General features: G+C 41.2%; 1 protein-coding gene across 1 annotated transcript; it reads left to right on the top strand.

Annotated features, from left to right (window-relative positions):
- Positions 1–715: 715 nt before the first annotated feature.
- On the top strand, positions 716–1,587 carry LOC145823782 (uncharacterized). The gene is made up of 2 exons (XM_082923303.1): positions 716–921; positions 1,029–1,587. The coding sequence occupies exons 1-2, from the start codon at positions 716–718 to the stop codon at positions 1,585–1,587; spliced, it is 765 nt and encodes a 254-aa protein (XP_082779429.1).
- The last annotated feature ends 17,487 nt before the right edge of the window (positions 1,588–19,074 follow it).

Below are 19,074 nucleotides of genomic sequence, written 5' to 3'. Positions count from 1 at the left end.
TTTTTCCCGTGTCTCTTTGTATTATTCTGTATTTTATTTTAGGAAGAAAAAGAAAGAGTTATAACATATTTTGGTTCGCCAGACTTGGTTTTATAGTGCTGTAAAATCAAAGTGTAGTTGTTGCAACCTAGAAAGTAGACGCCGGTTAAAACTCGAAGCACCGGAGCGAGGGTGAAATCTACTTTAAGAAAATTGTGTCCAATACAAGCCTCGACGTTTAAATTCTGTTAGCATTTAATTCAGAAAATAATTTATAATTATTTTCTGAGTTATTTTATTTATTTTTTTACCACCGTGGGTATAACAATCTTAAAGTAGATTTTCTTTTTTTATTTGTTTCTGTGTTAGATAGAGGAATATTTTGTTTCAAAAAATTAAATAGTAGTCATATACTGTTTAATTTCTTAAATAGTAGTAATATACTGTTTAAATAATTTCATTGATAACATAGTAGTCATATACTGTTTATCATTGGAATTATTGTTACAAAATATTATTCTGTATATTTTGTATGTAATTTATTTTGTGTATAAAATTGTGATTGGTACATTATTATTTTTGTCAGAATTATGACAACTGAAATAAACAGTACTAAGATTGTTATTACTCAAAACCCCACATCTGTTGTGCCAGTGATGACTCCAGCATACCGGTAAATCATGGGGAGAAGCCAGAAAAATTTAATGGTAATGATTTTAAAAAATGGCAACAAAAGATGATATTTTATCTTACCTCATTGAATTTGGCTCGCTTCACTCGTGAAAAGGCACCGGCACTGAATGAGGGAGAATCTGACCGGCAAGTGGTTGCCGCAATTGATGTATGGAAACATGGTGATTTCTTGTGTCGGAATTATATCCTCAATGGGTTGGACAATACACTGTACTATGTGTATAGTGTTAAAAGCACTGCTAAAGAACTGTAGGAATCTCTGGATCATAAGTATAAAACAGAGGACGCCGGTACAAAGAAATTTATTGTTGGTCGTTTTTTGGATTTTAAATGATAGATTTCAAAACGGTTATTAGCCAAGTTCAAGATCTCCAATTAATTCTCCATGACATACATGCAGAAGGGATGGTTCTCAGGGAATCTTTCCAAGTTGCGATAATCATTGAAAAATTGCCACCATCTTGGAAAGAATTCAAGAATTACTTAAAGCATAAGCGCAAGGAGATGAAATTGGAGGAATTGATAGTGCAACTCAGAATTAAGGAAGATAACCGTGGTTTCGACAAGAAGTTAAGAAACCATGTCATGCAGGCTAAGGCAAATGTTGTGGAACATGGACAAGGGTCAAAGTTCAACAACAAGAAGCGGAAGCATGATGGCAATGGTCCCAAACAAGAATCCACAAGTAAAGGGATCAACAACGGGTTCAACAAGAGGTTCAAAGGCAAGTGCTTTGTGTGCGGCAAAGATGGACATCGCGCTAAGGATTGTCACGTTCGCAAGGACAGAGGGAGTTTAAAACCAACACAAGCCAACATAGCCGATGATTTTTATCTTTCCGATGAAGTAGTAGACATCAATCTTGCTGCAGTAGTCTCTGAAACAAATTTTATGGGCAATTCCAAGGAGTGGTAGGTGGATACTGGAGCAACCCGCCACATCTGTGCAGATAAAAAGATGTTCACAACCTATAAAGTGATGGAAAGTGGGGAACAACTTTTTATGGGAAACTCCTCCACTTCAACTGTAGAAGGACAATGAAAGATTATGCTGAAAATGACCTCAGGAAAAGAACTTACGCTTAACAATGTACTCCATGTGCCAGAAATTCGCAAAAATTTGATTTTTGGGTCATTTTTTTTTATCAAAAATGGGTTTAAATTAGTCTTTGAATCTGATAAAGTTGTACTCTCCAAGAGTGGAATGTATGTAGGGCGAGGTTACATGAGTGATGGGTTTTTTAAGCTCAATGTAATAACTGTTGTACCTAATTTCGTTTTTAATAATAAGAAAACATCTTTTGTTTATATTATTGAGTCTTTTTCTCTATGGCATGGTAGATTAGGACATGTTAATTTTAATTCTCTGCGTAGACTTGTTGCTTTAGGATGTTTACCAAACTAAAAAATTGATCCTAATCATAAATGTGAGATTTGTGTTGAGGCAAAACTCACTAAGGCATCATTTAATAAAGTTGAACGAAGTACCGAACCTCTAAGTTTAATTTACACAGATATCTATAATTTAAAATTTATTCAAACTAGAGGAAGTAAGAAGTACTTTATTACTTTTATTGATAATTGCACTCGATATTGCTATGTTTACTTATTGAGAAATAAAGATGAAGCCGTAGAAGCTTTTAAGCAATATAAACTTGAGGTTGAAAATCAACTTGGCAAAACAATTAAGATAGTAAGGAGTCACAGAGGTGGTGAGTATAATGCACCATTTGAAGAATTTTGTTCTGAACATGGTATCATTCGCCAAACCACTACACCCTATTCTCCTCAGTCAAATGGTGTTGCTGAGAGAAAGAATCAAACTCTTAAAGAGATGATGAATGCCATGTTGATTAGTTCAGGGTTAGCTCAGAACTTGAGGGGAGAGGCGATTTTGTTTGCTAACTTTATCCTTAATAGGGTACCCCATAAGAAACTCAATCAAACACCTTATGAATTATGGAAAGGTCGACGACCTACCTATAATTACCTCAAAGTGTGGGGGTGTTTGGCCAAGATGGCAGTCCCTAGTCCCAAAACGACTAAGATAGGACCAAAGACCATTGATTGTGTGTTCATTGGATATGCCAATAATAGTAGTGCATATAGATTTTTAGTTCATAGATCTGAAAATCCAGATATGCATGTAAACACTATTATTGAGTCAAGAAATGCATCATTTTTTTAACACAATTTTTCTTGTAAGGAAACTGAAGAGAGAAGTTCAAATAAAAGAACTTTTGATACTGCTATGGATAGCAGTGAAGACCAAAATGATAATGAAACAGATGAACCTAGACGTAGCAAGAGGGCTAGGATATCTAAATCATTTGGTCCAGATTTTCTGACATACCTGTTAGAAAATGAGCCTCAAAACTTCAAAGAAGCAATGTCAAGCCTTGAAGCTCCATTATGGAAAGAGGCTGTGAATAGTGAAATTGAATCAATACTACAAAATCATACTTGGGAACTGGTGGTTCTTCCACCAGGATGTAAACCTCTTGGATATAAATAGATATTCAAGAGAAAAATGAAAGCAGATGGTTCAATAGATAAATACAAGGCTAGGCTTGCTGTTAAGGGATACAGGTAGAAAGAAGGCCTTGATTATTTTGGCACTTATTCACCAGTGACAAGAATAACATCTATTCGTATGTTAATTGCGATTGCAGCTTTGTATATTCTAGAAATACATCAAATGAATTTTAAAACAGCCTTTTCGAATGGCGAGTTAGATGAGGAAATCTATATGGAACAACCGGAAGGGTTTAAAGTTCCCGACCAAGAGAAAAAGGTTTGTAAACTTGTCAAATCCCTTTATAGATTAAAACAGGCTCCGAAATAATGCATGAAAAATTTGATCACGCTATGCTTTCGAATGGTTTTAAGATAAACGAATGTAACAAATGTGTCTATGTTAGAAGCACAGACAAAGGCTATATTGTTGTGATGCCCCAAAATTTGAGGACATCATAATAAGGTTTAAAACTTAAAATCAATTTTCTTAATTAAGAATCCTCATCAATGTTGCCACCAAATTTACCATCATCCATTAATTTACAACACGGAAACTAAAAGTTCTTAAATTACAACTCCAATCAAACTTAAACTTTGTCTTAGTACACAAATATAAAAAGAACTAGAGAAAAACTAGAAAATTCAAAAAAAATGGTTCATGGAGTTTTGGCACGCTTCAAGCTAACCATGGTTGAATGTTGCTTTCCAACACCTCGGTGTTTCCTTCGATTTCTTCCGTACCTGGCATGAAACGCCAGGGCAATGGGAATGCCAATGAGCGATGAACTCAATAAGATACTACAACCTGAAAATACCCACCCCGATGATAATACTCACAAGTAATAAATATTGTGTAATAACAGAATAATAAGCAGCATTTAATAAGCATAACAGAAATGACAGCAATTAAAATAATAACAATAGATAAATAAATAAATAAAAATGGCAAACGGAGATAGTTATTCATCATAAGGAAAATGCACACTTTTCTTTTTAAAGTCACATAGATTTAGTTCATCAGATAAGTTTAAGTAACTCCCTGCGCAGCACTATTTCCACTCAACCGCTAAACATTGGCCACGGGCAATTCTGACTCCCCCTTGGTCAAATATTCAAATGTTACTTACTGTAACTACCAATGATGCCCACACACCAGGGTTACGTACCCGAGTCGTGACACCATGGTCTGCCCCAAGGGAACGGTCTGTGTTGTGACACCCGCACCACCAACCTTATATCACCTACACCGATAAGAGCCGAAATACCTTCCCGTGCCATGTTAGGGTTCGCAACTCACTTGTGCAAGATTCTAAACCGGGCTCACCCCATCACTTGTAAACTTTAATGCATCTATTCAATTTTGTGTTTCTTTACTTCGTCGAATTCACATTTTGATGCATGTGCGAGTTTTAGTTTGAAAACCATAGTGTCATAATTTTTATATAGAACAACACAATCATGTATGGCAACCAAAGTAAATATGATAGAATGTCTTAGGACTCATCACAAAGTTTCTTAGGAATTCACACACTTCTTCTTTCAGCACTATATGGTCAGAAAAAAAAAATATGAAATCCATAGCAAACGAAGTTCAACCATTACAATATTTTAACTGGTACTAGTTCATCAATTTAGGAAAATATTTCAAGAAGAATACCAAGGCTAAAAATGATTTTAAAATGGAGAAATAAAATTTGGAAGAAAACTGATTTTTTTGGGATAGTGAGATTACATAACTTCAAACACAGGTGATTGTGTTTGAAAAATGAAAAACGGCCTCAAACGGTGCCAAAAAAAGGTATGGTAAGAATGAATTGCTAGATATTTGAGTTTAGAACACTTTTTCAGAAGAGTGTGAAGATTGAAAACCAGTCGAAGATGGTCAAATAATTTTTATAAGAAAACTGGACAGATTCTGTCACATTTTGGGAAAATTGGCGTTTCTCTCTCAATACTTAATAAAAAATTAATAAGCCAGCTGCGTTTGAAAGGTAACTTAAAAATATAACTTTGTCAATTTGAATCACTTGAAAATTCATTCTGTGGAATAAACAATGACCTGGTAAAGTCAGCATTGTTGTTGCCTCCAAACAGCAATGAAGTGAAAATATATTCAGGCCATGAAACGTCAGCACAGGTGTTCTGTGTTCGAAAAATAAAAAGGGTCCTCAAACGGTGTTGAAAAGAGGCATGGTTAGAACAGTTTGTTAGATACTTGAGTTTAGAACATATTTCCAGAAGGGTTCGAAGACTCAAAATCAACAAAAGATGGTCAAATAATTTTTCTAAGAAAACTGGACAGATTCTGTCGCATTTTAGTAAAACTACAATTTCTCCTTTTAGACTTATCCATTTTTTGTGAAATCGGTGGCAAATGAACGATAACTCTTATATATAACTATTCCAAGTGGTTGTGCGGAAAAATACCATTTGTAGAGACAATGGGACCGGTTTGAAGCCACTGCTTCTGTTGTAGGGAAAATACTTGTTTCGGTAAGAAAATGGTGTCCAATGATTTTATAAAAATTTTACAGTGTATAACACCTATATCTACTTCCAGTATACACAGATTTTTAACATCAATCATTTTCAATTTATTAGAGCTCTCTTTTCATCCGATAAAGTCTAAAATAGTGAGGAAGAATCTAAATTTCAGGTAAAAGGAAGCCATTCTCATCTCATTCTACTCTCTTGCAAGATTATTTCAACAATGGAGAATATTCAACACATAAAAACAGTAGCTAAGCCATATATCTATTTTTGCAAGAAGGAATATGAAATTATCACATAATGAGACCCTCATCCTATTCAAAATTTTAAGCATGCATGGTACTATTTTGCTATATATCACTTAACCATGCTTAGCCTTGCATATATAAATCATATAAATTCAGTTAGAGGTATCTAAGGGAGGATAGAGGTGATGTATTCTTACCTCAATGAAGTAAAAAAAAATCCTAAGTGTTGAGTCTTTCTTCCCCTCTCTTCTCTCATTTCCCTCTTGCTTTCTCTCCCTCTCTTTCTCTTTGGGTGATTTTTCGACCACACTGCCCGCCTAGTAATCAGCTGGAGAGCACCGGCAGAATAGATGGCTTCAGTAACCTGTAACAGAAAGAAAAAGGCTTCGGCGGTGGCTCTTCCACCCGGGGGCACTCCGACGATCAAGTCAGTATATCTCTCAAAGATAAACCAAGTGCTAAACTCACAAACTTGAGTATAAAACTATGTACCTTAGACCCATGGGGGTGCCTCTCTTTTATAGTTAACTCAATCCAAGTCCCACTAGAAGCATGACTTCTATAGACTTTAATTCAGTGCTTACTTAGGATTTCTCAAGAGATAAAGATAAACTCCCTAAGAGCTTTATCCTTATCTTGGCTAAGTCTCCTCTTTGTCCTAGGACTCTTGTCCCTTATCCGCTTATCTTGGATTCCAATATCTTCGGAGGTAACCTCGGCAATTCCGCGATCACCTCGGCGTGACTTCCACGACACGTGGCACTTCGGCTGACACGTCGACATCACCATGCTATGTGTTGGTACTTAGAAAATATATCCCCACAACTATCCCCTAGGTTCTATTACCTCGGCATTCTGAGGTGATGGAACCTATATCAATATATATTTTTTCTGCATAGTGGCTAAAAAACTGTTTGGCCGAGATAATTCATTTTCAAGCCGATGTGTTCTCTTCGGAGAACAAGAATTCAAATGAACTCCAGCACGCGCATGAGCTGTCATGCACATCTAACCGTTCCTTTCATGTGTTTTGTCTTCATTAGCCCGTGTCAATGACGCGCCTGAAAGCTGTCTTTCACTCGTCTGCGCCGTCTGACATGTGCGTTGCTCCAGGCGTAATAAATGGCCCGCTTTTGCCGCCGTTTCAAGTTTTTGATAAAACTTTTCTTTCCCTCTTCCTTTCTCCACTTTTTGCATTTTGATTTCTTGCTTTTTCTCTCTCTAAAAGTTCTAGCATTCTTCGAATCTGCCATTGCTCTAAGCCCCAAACTCTACGATCGTCTTTATTCTTCCATTCCCGCGAAGCTTTTGCCACTGTTACAACTGTCGTCTGATCTCGGCGAATATCGCTCCGACTTCATTTTATTTGGTAAGCAACTAGCCCCCTTACCCTCTTTTTCTAATTCTTGATTGTTTCTGAAGTTTCTTGCCATTACTGTTCTGTTTAAGCATTATTTGTGAATTCTTCACCTGAATGCGTCTTATTTCATGATTTTTCACATGCCATGAACACTTTGCACTGTTTCACCACTGTTCTTGGCCCTTAACCTTTTTGTATTCTTCGTGTTCTTGATAGCCCATCCCTGTTCTTGTTTTTGAAACTTTGCTTTTGTTCTCTGTTTTTTGTATCTTTATCAGATCTGTGCCCTCGATCTTCGTCTTTATAGTTTTAGGTTTGGGATTTGTCTGTAGAACCTTCAATCTTTAGGAAAAACTGAAACAAACCTTACCAGTCCTTACCCAGGTTTGAAACCGAGGTTCTAGCAACCCTTCTGAAACACCTATCTTCTGAAACATAGCCTTCTTTGTTTAAGCCGACGTAATGGGTATGTGGAGACACCGGGTAAACACCCCAAGTAAACTTGAATTTTTTAGGCAAGAATTCTCTATTCCTGCCGATGTCCACCTGAGGCTGGCTGAAGATAATGACTCTATCATGCCCACGGATAATTCAATGCCCTTTCCTATAGTAGCTTTTACTGAGTGCGGACTCCGGCTTCCACTCAATCCCCTTTTTCGTGAGGTTCTCCACTTCTATAAGTTGAACCCCATGCAACTTACCATCAACTCCTATCGAGTGATTAATGGTATCATAGCCCTAACTAGGCAGGAAAATGTTAGGATCACCCTTGCCGATGTACAATATTGTTATACCATGTGCCCCCTTAACCTGAAGGAAAGAGGTTACGTCTACTACCTCAAGCCGAGGTCTACTGAATTCAAAATTGTAGCCGACCTCCCGGACTCCAACAAGGGAGCCGGGGATGACTTTGTCATTGCTTCGGGAAATTGAAAATTTGGTCCAGACGAAGATGTTCACCTCTACCCTCTTCCTCGATCAGTTAAAGAGGGCAAGGGTAAGAGCCCAGCATCAATACTTAGTTATTTCTTTTCCAAGTCTTCAAAATTTCGTCTGTTTCTAATGTCTGTTTGTTTGTCCTGCAGATCTTCATCAGCCACCAAAAAACTTTCGCCAATCGTACTTCCCAGGAAAAGATTTAAAGAAGCTTCTTGATCTTCCAATCCACAAGCACAAAGCTCCACTGTTACTAAACTTTATTCCGACATACAAATCCACATTGCCCGACGTCCCGAAGAAAAAGAAGAAGAGCCTCTCTCCACCTACTGCCACAACTATAACCGCTTCTTCATCCCGAACAGATCAAGAGTCCACATCTGACCCAACCAATCAACCATCCACTTCAGCCCCATACTTGATCCCAATACCAGAAAGAAAACGTCGGCGACGCCTTGTCAAAACTGCCGAAATGGGTCGTGCAAAGCCAATTGCCCAAAATCTCCTTGCCGACCTCCCGACTGATGCTGATGCTGTACCATCCCAACCAATGCCCCCACCGAAGCCAAAAAGAATCAAGAAGGCCCAGCCTAAGGCCAAGGCTGTTGAGGCTGAGGATAGTTTGCCTATCTCAAAACTGGTTGAGAGTAAGAAGACTTCTTCTGCTCTTGTAAAAAGGTCTGCCGAGAACCAGCCCTCCGAGTCCACCCAATCAAAAAAGCCGAGGTCTGCCTCAGCTACAACTTCGGGGTCCAAGAAACCCGATGTCCCCTGGGCACCAAAGTTGACTTTGGAGGATAGGCCAATTATGTCAACTGAGAGTGCCGACGACATTAATGTCGGTGTCGCCCTCAGTACTGCTCTTCTTCTTCCAAGCGATCTGGAGCGAAATGCTGGGTACAGCGAGTACGAAAACTACGCGCTAATGCTCCAGCACTCCGTTCAAGTAAGTGTTTCTTGTTTTGTCTTTTCTTTCTGCTTCATACTTAGAAGATTTTCTAACACTTCTGTTTTCTTTTAGGCCATCCAGCACGCCCATTCGTTTTCGATGCAATCTTTTGAAAATCGGCAAAGAGTGGTCGACTTGAAGAGGGAGGTTTCTGCCCTCAAGAAGGATAGTAAATCTCTTGAATCAAAGATGAAGAAATTAGAAGATCAGGCCGAGGCCGCTGCTAAGGCCCAGCAGATGGCTGAAGAAAAAGCGGAGTCTGCTAAGGCTATTAGAAAGGTTGCCAAAACTGAAAAGAAGGAGTTTAAATCAAAAATGGTTCAGGCTGAGAAAGAGCTTCAGGAGGCTCTGGCCACAAAAAATGCCGAAATCAAAGAAGTCGATGAGAAGGCCTACGCCCAGGGTGTGGCCGACGTCACTGAGGAATACAAACTTCAAGTTAGGCAGGCATGCAACAGGGGCTTCTCCCTCGGTTGGATGGCCCTTGCCAAAAAACTCAATGTCCCAGATGACTCGCCGTTGTGTAAGTCTGAAGCTATTCCTCTTCCATTTCCTCCTCTTCCACCTCCAAGTCAGGCTGAAGAGGAATCTGAGTTTGAGTTTGAAGCCGAAGATGAGGATAAGGATGACGGTGATGCTCTAGTAAGGAAGCCTAAGGATGCCAATGAGACCCAATCTTTTCCTCAAGATGATCAGATCCTAGACCTGACTCATGAAGAGGATGAGGAGGTTATTAAGGAGGCAACTCCTGAACAAGTATCTTCCGACGTTCCTCCAGCTGAAAAAAGTCTTGATGAAACTCTTGCAGAGATTGACGCCGAGATTGAAGCAGAAAAGATTGCTGAGGAGGTTCCACCAGAATCTTCCGAGGTCCCAGCTCCCCTAGCTGTTAATGCTGAAGAATCCTGATTTGAATGTCTTTATATCCTTGCCTTTTTATACTCTGTTTTGTTTTCTGAACAATGTAAATTTCCTTTTATGGCCGATGTGCCTTTCTTTGTATATAACTGAAATTGTTTTTTTTTATGGATGCTTCAATCTTTTAATTCCTCTTTGATTTGCTTCTGCATGGTTGTATGCCTTCTATATTTTGCCACCTTTGTGCAATCTCCTCGGGGTTACACACCTCGGGTACATCAATCATCCAACTTTACTTCGGCAAGACACAGACCTGAAAGCTCTTGATAATTTCCAACATGTGTTTAACATATACTATTCAATATTAATTCTGCAAATTTCTTCTCAAGTTTCAACAAGTATGTAAACAGTGAACTCGGTCTAACCTACTTGTAAATTGCTACAAATTTCAACAAGTGTTAACATATACTGTAAACTGTTCGTAAGTTATAACAAGTGTTAAATAATGGGGTCTACTTGTAAATTGCTGTAAATTTTAACAAGTGTTTGAACAATATACTTAGCTTTTACTTCAATCTGCAAATTGCTATAAATTTCAACGAATGATCACATGCCGGCTTAACATTATCTTGTAAATTGCTACAAATTTCAACAAGTGTTAAGCATCTTCTTTGGTTGGATCAACCTGTAGATTGCTATAAGTTGCAAACTACAACCTCGGCTTTACTTCGATTTGTAAATTGCTGCAAATTTCAACAAGTGAAGAGAAACAGTAATCTCGGCTTATCTTCAACTTGTAAATTTCAACAAGTGAAGACAAGGAATCAGCTTAATTCCAACTTGTAAATTGCTACAAATTTCAACAAGTGAATTAAGGAATCAGCTTGACTCCAACTTGTAAATTGCTACAAATTTCAACAAGTGAAGTCAAGGAATCAGCTTAATTCCAACTTGTAAATTGCTACAAATTTCAACAAGTGAATTAAGGAATCAGCTTAATTCTAACTTGTAAATTGCTACAAATTTCAACAAGTGAATTAAGGAATCGTCTTGGCTTAACTTCGGTTAAGCATCATCCCGGTCTAATTTCAATTTTAAACATTATCTTGGTTTAACCAATTTGTAAATTGCTACAAATTTCAACAAGTGGTAAACGCATTCTTCTTGTTTCTGCCCCCAATATGAACCTGAGTTCTACTTGGGTTCTCATTGTTCATGTCTCCAGAAAACATCAGTATGTAATTTTATCAGTCATATGTGTTGAAAGAATTCTTGAAAAAACTTTATTAAAGACATCGGCAAAAAATACTGCACATCTAATGATAGAAGAACTTTAAATTACAAGTGTTCCAAGGTCTTGGTAGTGCTTTGCCCTCGTTATCTTCAAGCCGATAAGCTCCATTGCCTAATACCGAAGTAATTCTGTAGGGTCCTTCCCAGTTTGGGCCAAGCTTGCCCTCTCTGGGATCCTTTTTGTTGCCGACGACTTTTCTCAAGACTAGGTCGCCGACTTGAAAATCTCTTGGATTGACCTTTTTTGTTGTAAGCTCTAGCAAGTTACTGCTGGTATATTGCTAGCTGAATTGCAGCCTTTTCTCTTCGTTCTTCCAAGAGGTCCAGATCTCGGGCTAAGACTATGTCATTAGTGCCATTCTCTACTCCCTGGGTCCTGATCCCTGGGATGCCGATCTCCAATGGGATGACAGCTTCTGTGCCATAAGCCATGGCAAAGGGGGATTCCCCTGTTGATCTTCTCGGCGTAGTCCAATATGCCCAAAGCATGTTGGGCAACTCATCTACCCACTTTCCTTTTGCTGCCTGCAGCCTTTTCTTTATTCCATCCAAAATTACTTTGTTGGATGCTTCTGCTTGACCATTACTTTGGGGAAAACTTGGTGTTGAAAAGTAGTTCTTGATCTTGAATTTGGCACAAAAGTTCTTGATGAGTTTGTTGTCAAACTGTGTTCCGTTGTCGGTAACTATTGCTCTCGGAATGCCAAATCTGGTGATGATGTTTCTCCATATAAAGTTTTTGACGTCCACATCTCGAATTTTGGCAAGAGGTTTTGCCTCTATCCATTTGGTAAAGTAATCTGTTGCCACCAGCAAGTATTTTCTCTGCCCAGTTGCCTGGGGAAGTTTCCCAACCAGATCCATGCCCCATTGGGCAAACGGCCAAGGGCTGGACACTGGGTTTAGGTCAGCAGCTGGCTGATGTATCAAAGGTGCGAACTTTTGGCATTGTTCACACTTCTTCACGTAGGCTTCAGCATCCTTTTGCATGTAGGGCCACCAATACCCCTGGGTAATGGCCCTGTGGGCTAATGATCTGCCCCCAGCATGGCTTCCACAAATTCCTTCATGAATTTCATATAGGAAATCTTCAACCTGCAAAGGGTGTACGCACCTTAAAAAGGGTCCAGTGAAGGATCTTCTGTAAAGATGTCCATCTTCTGTCAAACAGAATCTTGCAGATTTCAATCTGACTTTATGTGCCTCCTTACGATCTTCTGGCAACTTTCCTTCTTTCAGGAATGAAATAATTACATCCATCCAGCTTGGCCCCATGTCCACACACATTGCTTGCTGCTTTGTGCTTTCTGGTTCTATGCTCGGGCCCGACATATAGTCGATCATAATTGTTCTTATTTTTCCAGTCTGTATTAAACTTGCCAGGTAAGCCAACGCGTCGGCGTGGGTGTTGTCATCTCGGCTGACTTGCAGTAGTCGGCAGTTCTGAAAAAGGGCTGCTAATCTGATGACCTCTTTTGCATATGCCCACATCCTTTCGTCTCTGGCTGCAAATTCTCCTGTTGATTGGTTAACAATAAGTTGTGAATCACAAAAAACAATTACCTCATCGGCTTCTGCTGCTGCTGCCAGTTTCAGCCCTGCAATTAATGCTTCCTACTTCGCTTCATTGTTTGAGGCCTTGAACCCCAAACGGATGGATTGTTCTATTATTTCTCCATCTGGAGCTATCAGCAGTACTCCTGCCCCCGCTCTTTGACAGTTTGAACTTCCATCGACGAACAGCCTGAATGAATCGCCGATGTAGATACTGCAGGGTCTAAGTTTTTCCTTCCTTTGCTCTTTTGCCTTTGGCTGGGCTTCTCCTTGCTTGCTGGGACACTACTCATCTCGGCTCAACGGAGCCCGATGTTCGGTGGTTTCAGGTGTGAATTCTGCCACGAAGTCAGCCAAAACTTGGCCCTTTATTGCTGTTCTCGGCCTGAACTCCAGGTCATATTGGCCCAGGGCCACTGCCCATCTTGCTATCCTTCCTGTTAAGTCTCCTTGTTGCAACAAGGACTTCAGTGGGTGCTCTGTTAGGACCACAATCTTGTGCGCCTGAAAATAATGGTTCAACTTCTTTGAAGCCATTACTAAGGCCAGCATTAATTTCTCTAGTGGTAGATACCTTGTTTCTGCATCGGCCAAGGTTTTGCTTACATAATAGACCGCCTTTTGCTCGCCTTTTTCTTCTCAGATTAGTACTGCACTTACTGCGTGTTCTGAAACTGCCAAGTACAAAAACAGTTCTTCCCCTGGTTCTGGATTGGAAAGAACCGGAGTTATGGTCAAGTACTTCTTTAGGTCGGCTAGAGCGGCTTCGCATTCTTCTGTCCACAGAAAGTCTGTGGCTTTTTTCACCAAGTTGAAGAAGGGTCTGCATTTGTCTGCGCTTCTGCTGATGAATCTGTTTAGGGCTGCGGCCCTTCCAGTAAGCATCTGAACCTGTTTCGCCAACGTCGGGCTCTGCAGCTCTAGGATGGCCTTGATTTGGTCTGGGCTGGCCTCTATGCCTTTTCTTGTTACCAGATACCCTAGAAACTTACCTGATCCAACTCCAAACGCGCACTTTGATACGTTGAGTCAGAGCCGGTATGTTTTGAGTATATCAAAGATCTCTTTTAGGTCGGTAAGATGTCCCTTAGATTCTTTGGTCTTCACGACCATGTCATCGATGTAGACTTCTACCGTTTTGCCAATCAGGTGCTTGAACATCTTTGTTACTAACCTTTGGTAAGTTGCTCCTGCGTTTTTCAACCCAAAAGACATTACCTTGTAACAGTACAAGCCTTTAAGGGTGATGAACGCAGTTTTTTCCTCGTCTGGAGGGTACATGGCAATTTGGTGGTACCCCCTGTATGCATCTAGAAAACTCATCCTTTCATGTCTTGAAGTTGCATCTACTAGTTGGTCGATCTTGGGCAGAGGAAAGTTGTCTTTGGGGCGGGCTTTGTTGAGGCTAGTAAAGTCTACACAGACCCTCCATTTACCGTTCTTCTTTTTCACTACTACTGTGTTGGACAGCCATGTTGGATAGTGAACTTCTCGGATGGCCCCGGCTTCTAGAAATTTGCCTACTTCTTCTTCTACTGCTTCAACGTGCATCAATGTCGGTCTTCTGGCTCGTTGAATCACAGGTTTTGCAGACTTGTCGACATTCAGTCTGTGGCAAGTGACCTCGGGGTCAATGCCAGGCATTTCATAAAGTGTCCAGGCGAACACCTCAATGTTGGCTCTCAAAAAATCTTCCAGTTCTCTTTCTTCTTCTTCGGCTAAGCCTGAACCGAGAAGAAAGAAACGTTCTTCGTCGCCCTCCTGGACTAGGATTTTCTTTAGTGTTTCTTCACTTTTTTCGGTTGGCTTCTTGCCGACATCATCTAGGACCTCCATGTCCTTGTTTTTAATTTCTGCTTCTTTTGGCTCTCGAATATTGCAAGTGGACTTTGTTGCTGCCATGGAGCAACTTTTTGCCTGCAGTTGATCTCCTCTGACTTCTTCAATTCCATGTTCTGTGGGGAACCGTAGTAGTTGATGCAATGTTGAGGGAACTGTCCCCATCGCATGCAACCATGGTCTTCCCAAGATGATGTTATATGGTGAGGGTGTATCAATCACCATAAATTCTGTTTTGATCTTCTTAGTACCAGCTTGTACTTCCACGCTTGCTGCGCCAAGTGGCCATGTCGGCGTTCCATTGAAGCCGACCATAGGGTTGCTGGATTGTTCCAGGTCGTCAGGATGAAGGCCCAGTTCCTTGTAACATCTGACGTACATGATGTCACAAGAGCTGCCTTGATCTATTAGGATGCGTTTTACTTGGCATTCCCCAACCTGGAGGGATACTACCAAGGCATCATTATGCGGATGCTGGACCATATCTAGGTTGGCTTCAGTGAAGGTTATCATTGGTCCTTGGCTTTCTTCAGGCCGAGGTCTTTAATCCCCGATTTGGAAGATATGCTTTAAATGCCTTACCCTCTGGGTCTCTCCTCTGACTTCGTTCTCGTTGACCCTTGAGTGGATCACATTAACCACCCTTGGTCCTCCTGCCTGTGGTTGCTGTGCTGGAGGTGGTGGAGCTGCTGGTGCTTGAGGCAATCTTGCCTGTTCTTCTCTTGTCCTGGCCTCATCAACAAGGTCCCTCAGATGGCCTTGCCTTACCAAGTCTTCTAAGTGTGCTTTTAGGGCTCTGCAACCCTGGGTTGGGTGCCCTTCTTCATTGTGGTAAGCACAACGCCTACCCATGTTTCTTCCCATGAATTCCCCTGGTGCTCTTGCTGGAGGTCTGAAATAAGGTTGGTTTCGTATTTGATCCAGGACTTTATGGATGGGGATTCGGAACACCGTTGTCACTGCCTGTTTGCCCTTCAATTCCGTTTCTTGTTTGGATAGTTCGTTGTTACCTCGGCCTCGCTTCGGTGAGCCGTTTGCTTTCTCCTGCTTTATCTCTTTGTTTCCCGATGTATCTTCCTCGGCTCTAGCGTACTTCTCAATTCTTGCCATGAGTTCTTCCATGCTTTTTGGCAGTGTTTTTGCCAAGGACTTCCGTAGTGGGCAGTCATCTTTGAGGCCGTTCTTGAAAGATACGACCGCCACTTCTTGGTTGCATTCGGGTATTCGATTGAACACCTCGTAGTATCTCTTCGCGTAGGCCCTAAGGCCTTCTTCCTTGGTGATTCTTAAAGCCATCAAGGCGTCGACCCTCAAGGGCTGTAGTTTGTTTGTTACAAACCTGGCCACAAACATCTCGGCCAGGCCTTCTCATGTCTTCACGCTTTCCTCTGGTAGCTTATGGAACCAATCAGATGTAATTTCCCCAAAGGATGAGGGAAATACTTTGCAGAGCAATGGCTCGTTCCCACTGTATAATGCCATTGAGTTTAGGTATAGTCCAACATGAAAGTTGGGGTCTGACTTACCATCATAAATTTGAAACCTCGGTGTAGACACCCCATTTTTGACCGACCTTAAGACTCAGACGTCACCGATTGAGTGCTTGGTGATATTACATAATGTGCTCGTTCAGAAGTTTCAGAGTCGTGGCCGTGAGCCCTGCCTCCAGACTTCCGAACCCTCTTTTGTGCTTTGCCTCGGTTTGCGAACCAGGCTCGGTTTTCGCTGTTTCTTTTCCTGAGGGGAGGGAGAGGTCCCGTAGACCATCTCTCAGTGGCCGTGGGCTACATTTTGTGGCCGCAGGCTATTTTGCCCATTTCGGAGTCCGGTTCCCGATTTTCGCAGCCGTCAGGCCGTGTGTCTCGGTTCGGGACCGCCTAACCATCTCCGTTTGCTCTAAATTTTGGCATACATCTTATTTTCTCCCTTTCAAGGGACACTGGGGTCTGAGAAACCCACTTCGTGGCCAAATACCACTTTTGGTGCTTAACAGCCCATTTTCGGGACCCCGAACTGCGCGTTTTGGCCCCCGAACATTCGTTTTGCAACGGTTTTTGTTCATTTTTGGCAGGTACCTCTGTTTTATCACTGGGAAGGCCGTAGAAGGTTGGGAGACCAGTAATTGTTGCAGCAACCAGTTATATATCCTCCGACGCCCTCCGATGCCCGTTTTTTTTTTACACTTCCGGGCTAATGTTGAACACCTTGGGGCCACTTTCTTGAACTTTGAACCACATACTTGTGATGTACACACATGGGAGGACCCTAAAATTTGGTGGCCGGCCACTAATGTTGCTTGACCTTTTGAACCCCTCCTTCCGAGCCAATGTTGAACAACCTGGGCCCTTTTTCTTGAACTTTGAACCACATATTTGTGATGTACACACATGGGAGGACCCTAAAAGTTGGTGGCCGGCCACTAATATTGCTTGACCCTTTTGAACCCCCCCTTTCGAGTCAATGTTGAACACCCTTGAGCCACTTTCTTGGACTTTTAACCACAGGGTTGTGTTGAGGGCACATGGGAGGACACCATTATGTGGTGGCCGGCCACTAAACCAACTTGACCCTTTTGACCCCTAGCCGGCCGGCTAGGGGATGTGGCCGGCCGGCCACCTGCAACAAAAATACCTGGCCGGCCATGATCCTCACACTGTTCACTTTACAGCTGTATAGCTTTATCCCCCATAAAATATCTCAATCCGGAGGGATATTTTGTGGGGGAAAGCTTGTCTCTTTTTTCCCCCACCTTTACTCCCTCTTTTTGTTCCATATAACCAGCCTCCAACACTTGAGGAAGGGGTTAGAAAAAATTGCTTCAAGCCTTGATACACTTATCTCACTCCATCTCTCTCATTTTCCTTGAAAATTCCTAAGCTACACCTCATTTTCTTCATCACCACCAAGCTCTACCACCACCACTCCATTCCAGCAGCAAGGGGAGGAATTCCAGCAGCTAAGAGGCAACAAATTTGGTCCAAGAAGCAACAAAAGTATTGATCTTCAAGGGTGAGTCCATTTTCCCTCTTTTCTAGTTCATTTTTGCACCATTCCTCTAGCCATCATGCTTACTGTTTTGAGCCCCGACCAAAACTGAAAAGGTCATTTTTTTGAGCTCATTTTCATGTCTCATTAAGGGCTCAACCCTGTTTGAGCCCTCCATCTTGCACTTGCTTCAATACCCTCTTTGTATGTCAATATTTTGCATGCTTTTTCTAACCTATGTGTGATCTATGTTGGAGTTTCTCATGAACTGTAAGTAGGCTTATTTTGAGCCCCTCTTCAACATTGAAGAAGGGCTCATCTTTGTTTGGGACCTCCATGTACCACTTGTCTTTATATCCATCTTTGGTCCCCTATTCTTGTATGACTTGGCAGCCTATCATGCTTCGGTTTTTGGCCTTTTTACAGTACTAAAAATAGTCTTATTTTGGCCCATTATTCATATTTCATTAAGGGTCTTTGGCCGTTTGTGGAATATTTTGTATACTTTGTGTTATAGCCTCTTTTGAGCCTCATTTTGCATTGCATTTCTAGCATGTTTGTATATTGTTTTGGATTTTTTACAGTTCTGTAAATGTGCATATTTTTGGTCCCTCTTCAATGTTGTAGAAGGGAATTTTTCAGTTTGGGCTGTGCATATACCACTTGCCTCTTTGGCCACCTTTTGGCCCGTTTTCTTGCATAAGAGCTTAGCCATATCTATATTTGTTTTTGGGGTTTTTACAGTTCTGTAAATGTGCATATTTTTGGTCCCTCTTCAATGTTGTAGAAGGGAATTTTTCAGTTTGGTCTTTGCATATACCACTTGTTTCATTGCCCTCTCTTGGCCCCTATTTTTGCATGCCATTGTTGCCCTATCCTTGTTTGCTGTTTGGCCATGATTTGTACTGGAAAAATGCTTATTTTGAGGCTTCCTTGCTTCTGTATTTTCATCTCGTGTACCAATTATGCATGCTTTGTATAGCTGTAGTTCATTCTATGCGCCTAATTTGCATTTCGGGAGAGATTCCATGCATCGGGTGTGTTTTCGCCTCATTTCGGGGCTGTTTTCCCCCACTTTTCATTTCTGAAAATCCATTAGCATGTTTGCATGTCATTTCCATGCCATTGCATTGCATATACCATTGCCTCGGTTTGCGTGCCCGTGTGCACGCATTTCGAGGCACTTCATTTTCATTCACCGGCCTCTTATGTGAGTGTGGCTGAGGCTCTCTCATGTTAGTATAAGTCCATGTTGCATTCTATATGCCATTTTTGTCATATTACATTGCATATACCATTGCCTCGTTTTGCGTGCCCGTGTGCACGCATTTCGAGGCACTTCATTTTCATTCACCGGCCTCTTATGTGAGTGTG

The sequence above is a fragment of the Camellia sinensis genome, chromosome 4, assembly GCF_055761805.1.
Source record: "Camellia sinensis isolate YWXY chromosome 4, ASM5576180v1, whole genome shotgun sequence".
Taxonomy (NCBI): Eukaryota; Viridiplantae; Streptophyta; class Magnoliopsida; order Ericales; family Theaceae; genus Camellia; species Camellia sinensis.
This window is presented reverse-complemented; position numbering and strand designations above follow the sequence as displayed.

Coding starts and splice junctions, on each gene's coding strand:
- LOC145823782 (XM_082923303.1), top strand. CDS start 716: ATGATATTTTATCTTACCTCATTGAATTTGGCTCGCTTCACTCGTGAA. Junction 922..1,028: donor AAAAGCACTGCTAAAGAACT/GTAGGAATCTCT, acceptor AACGGTTATTAG/CCAAGTTCAAGATCTCCAAT.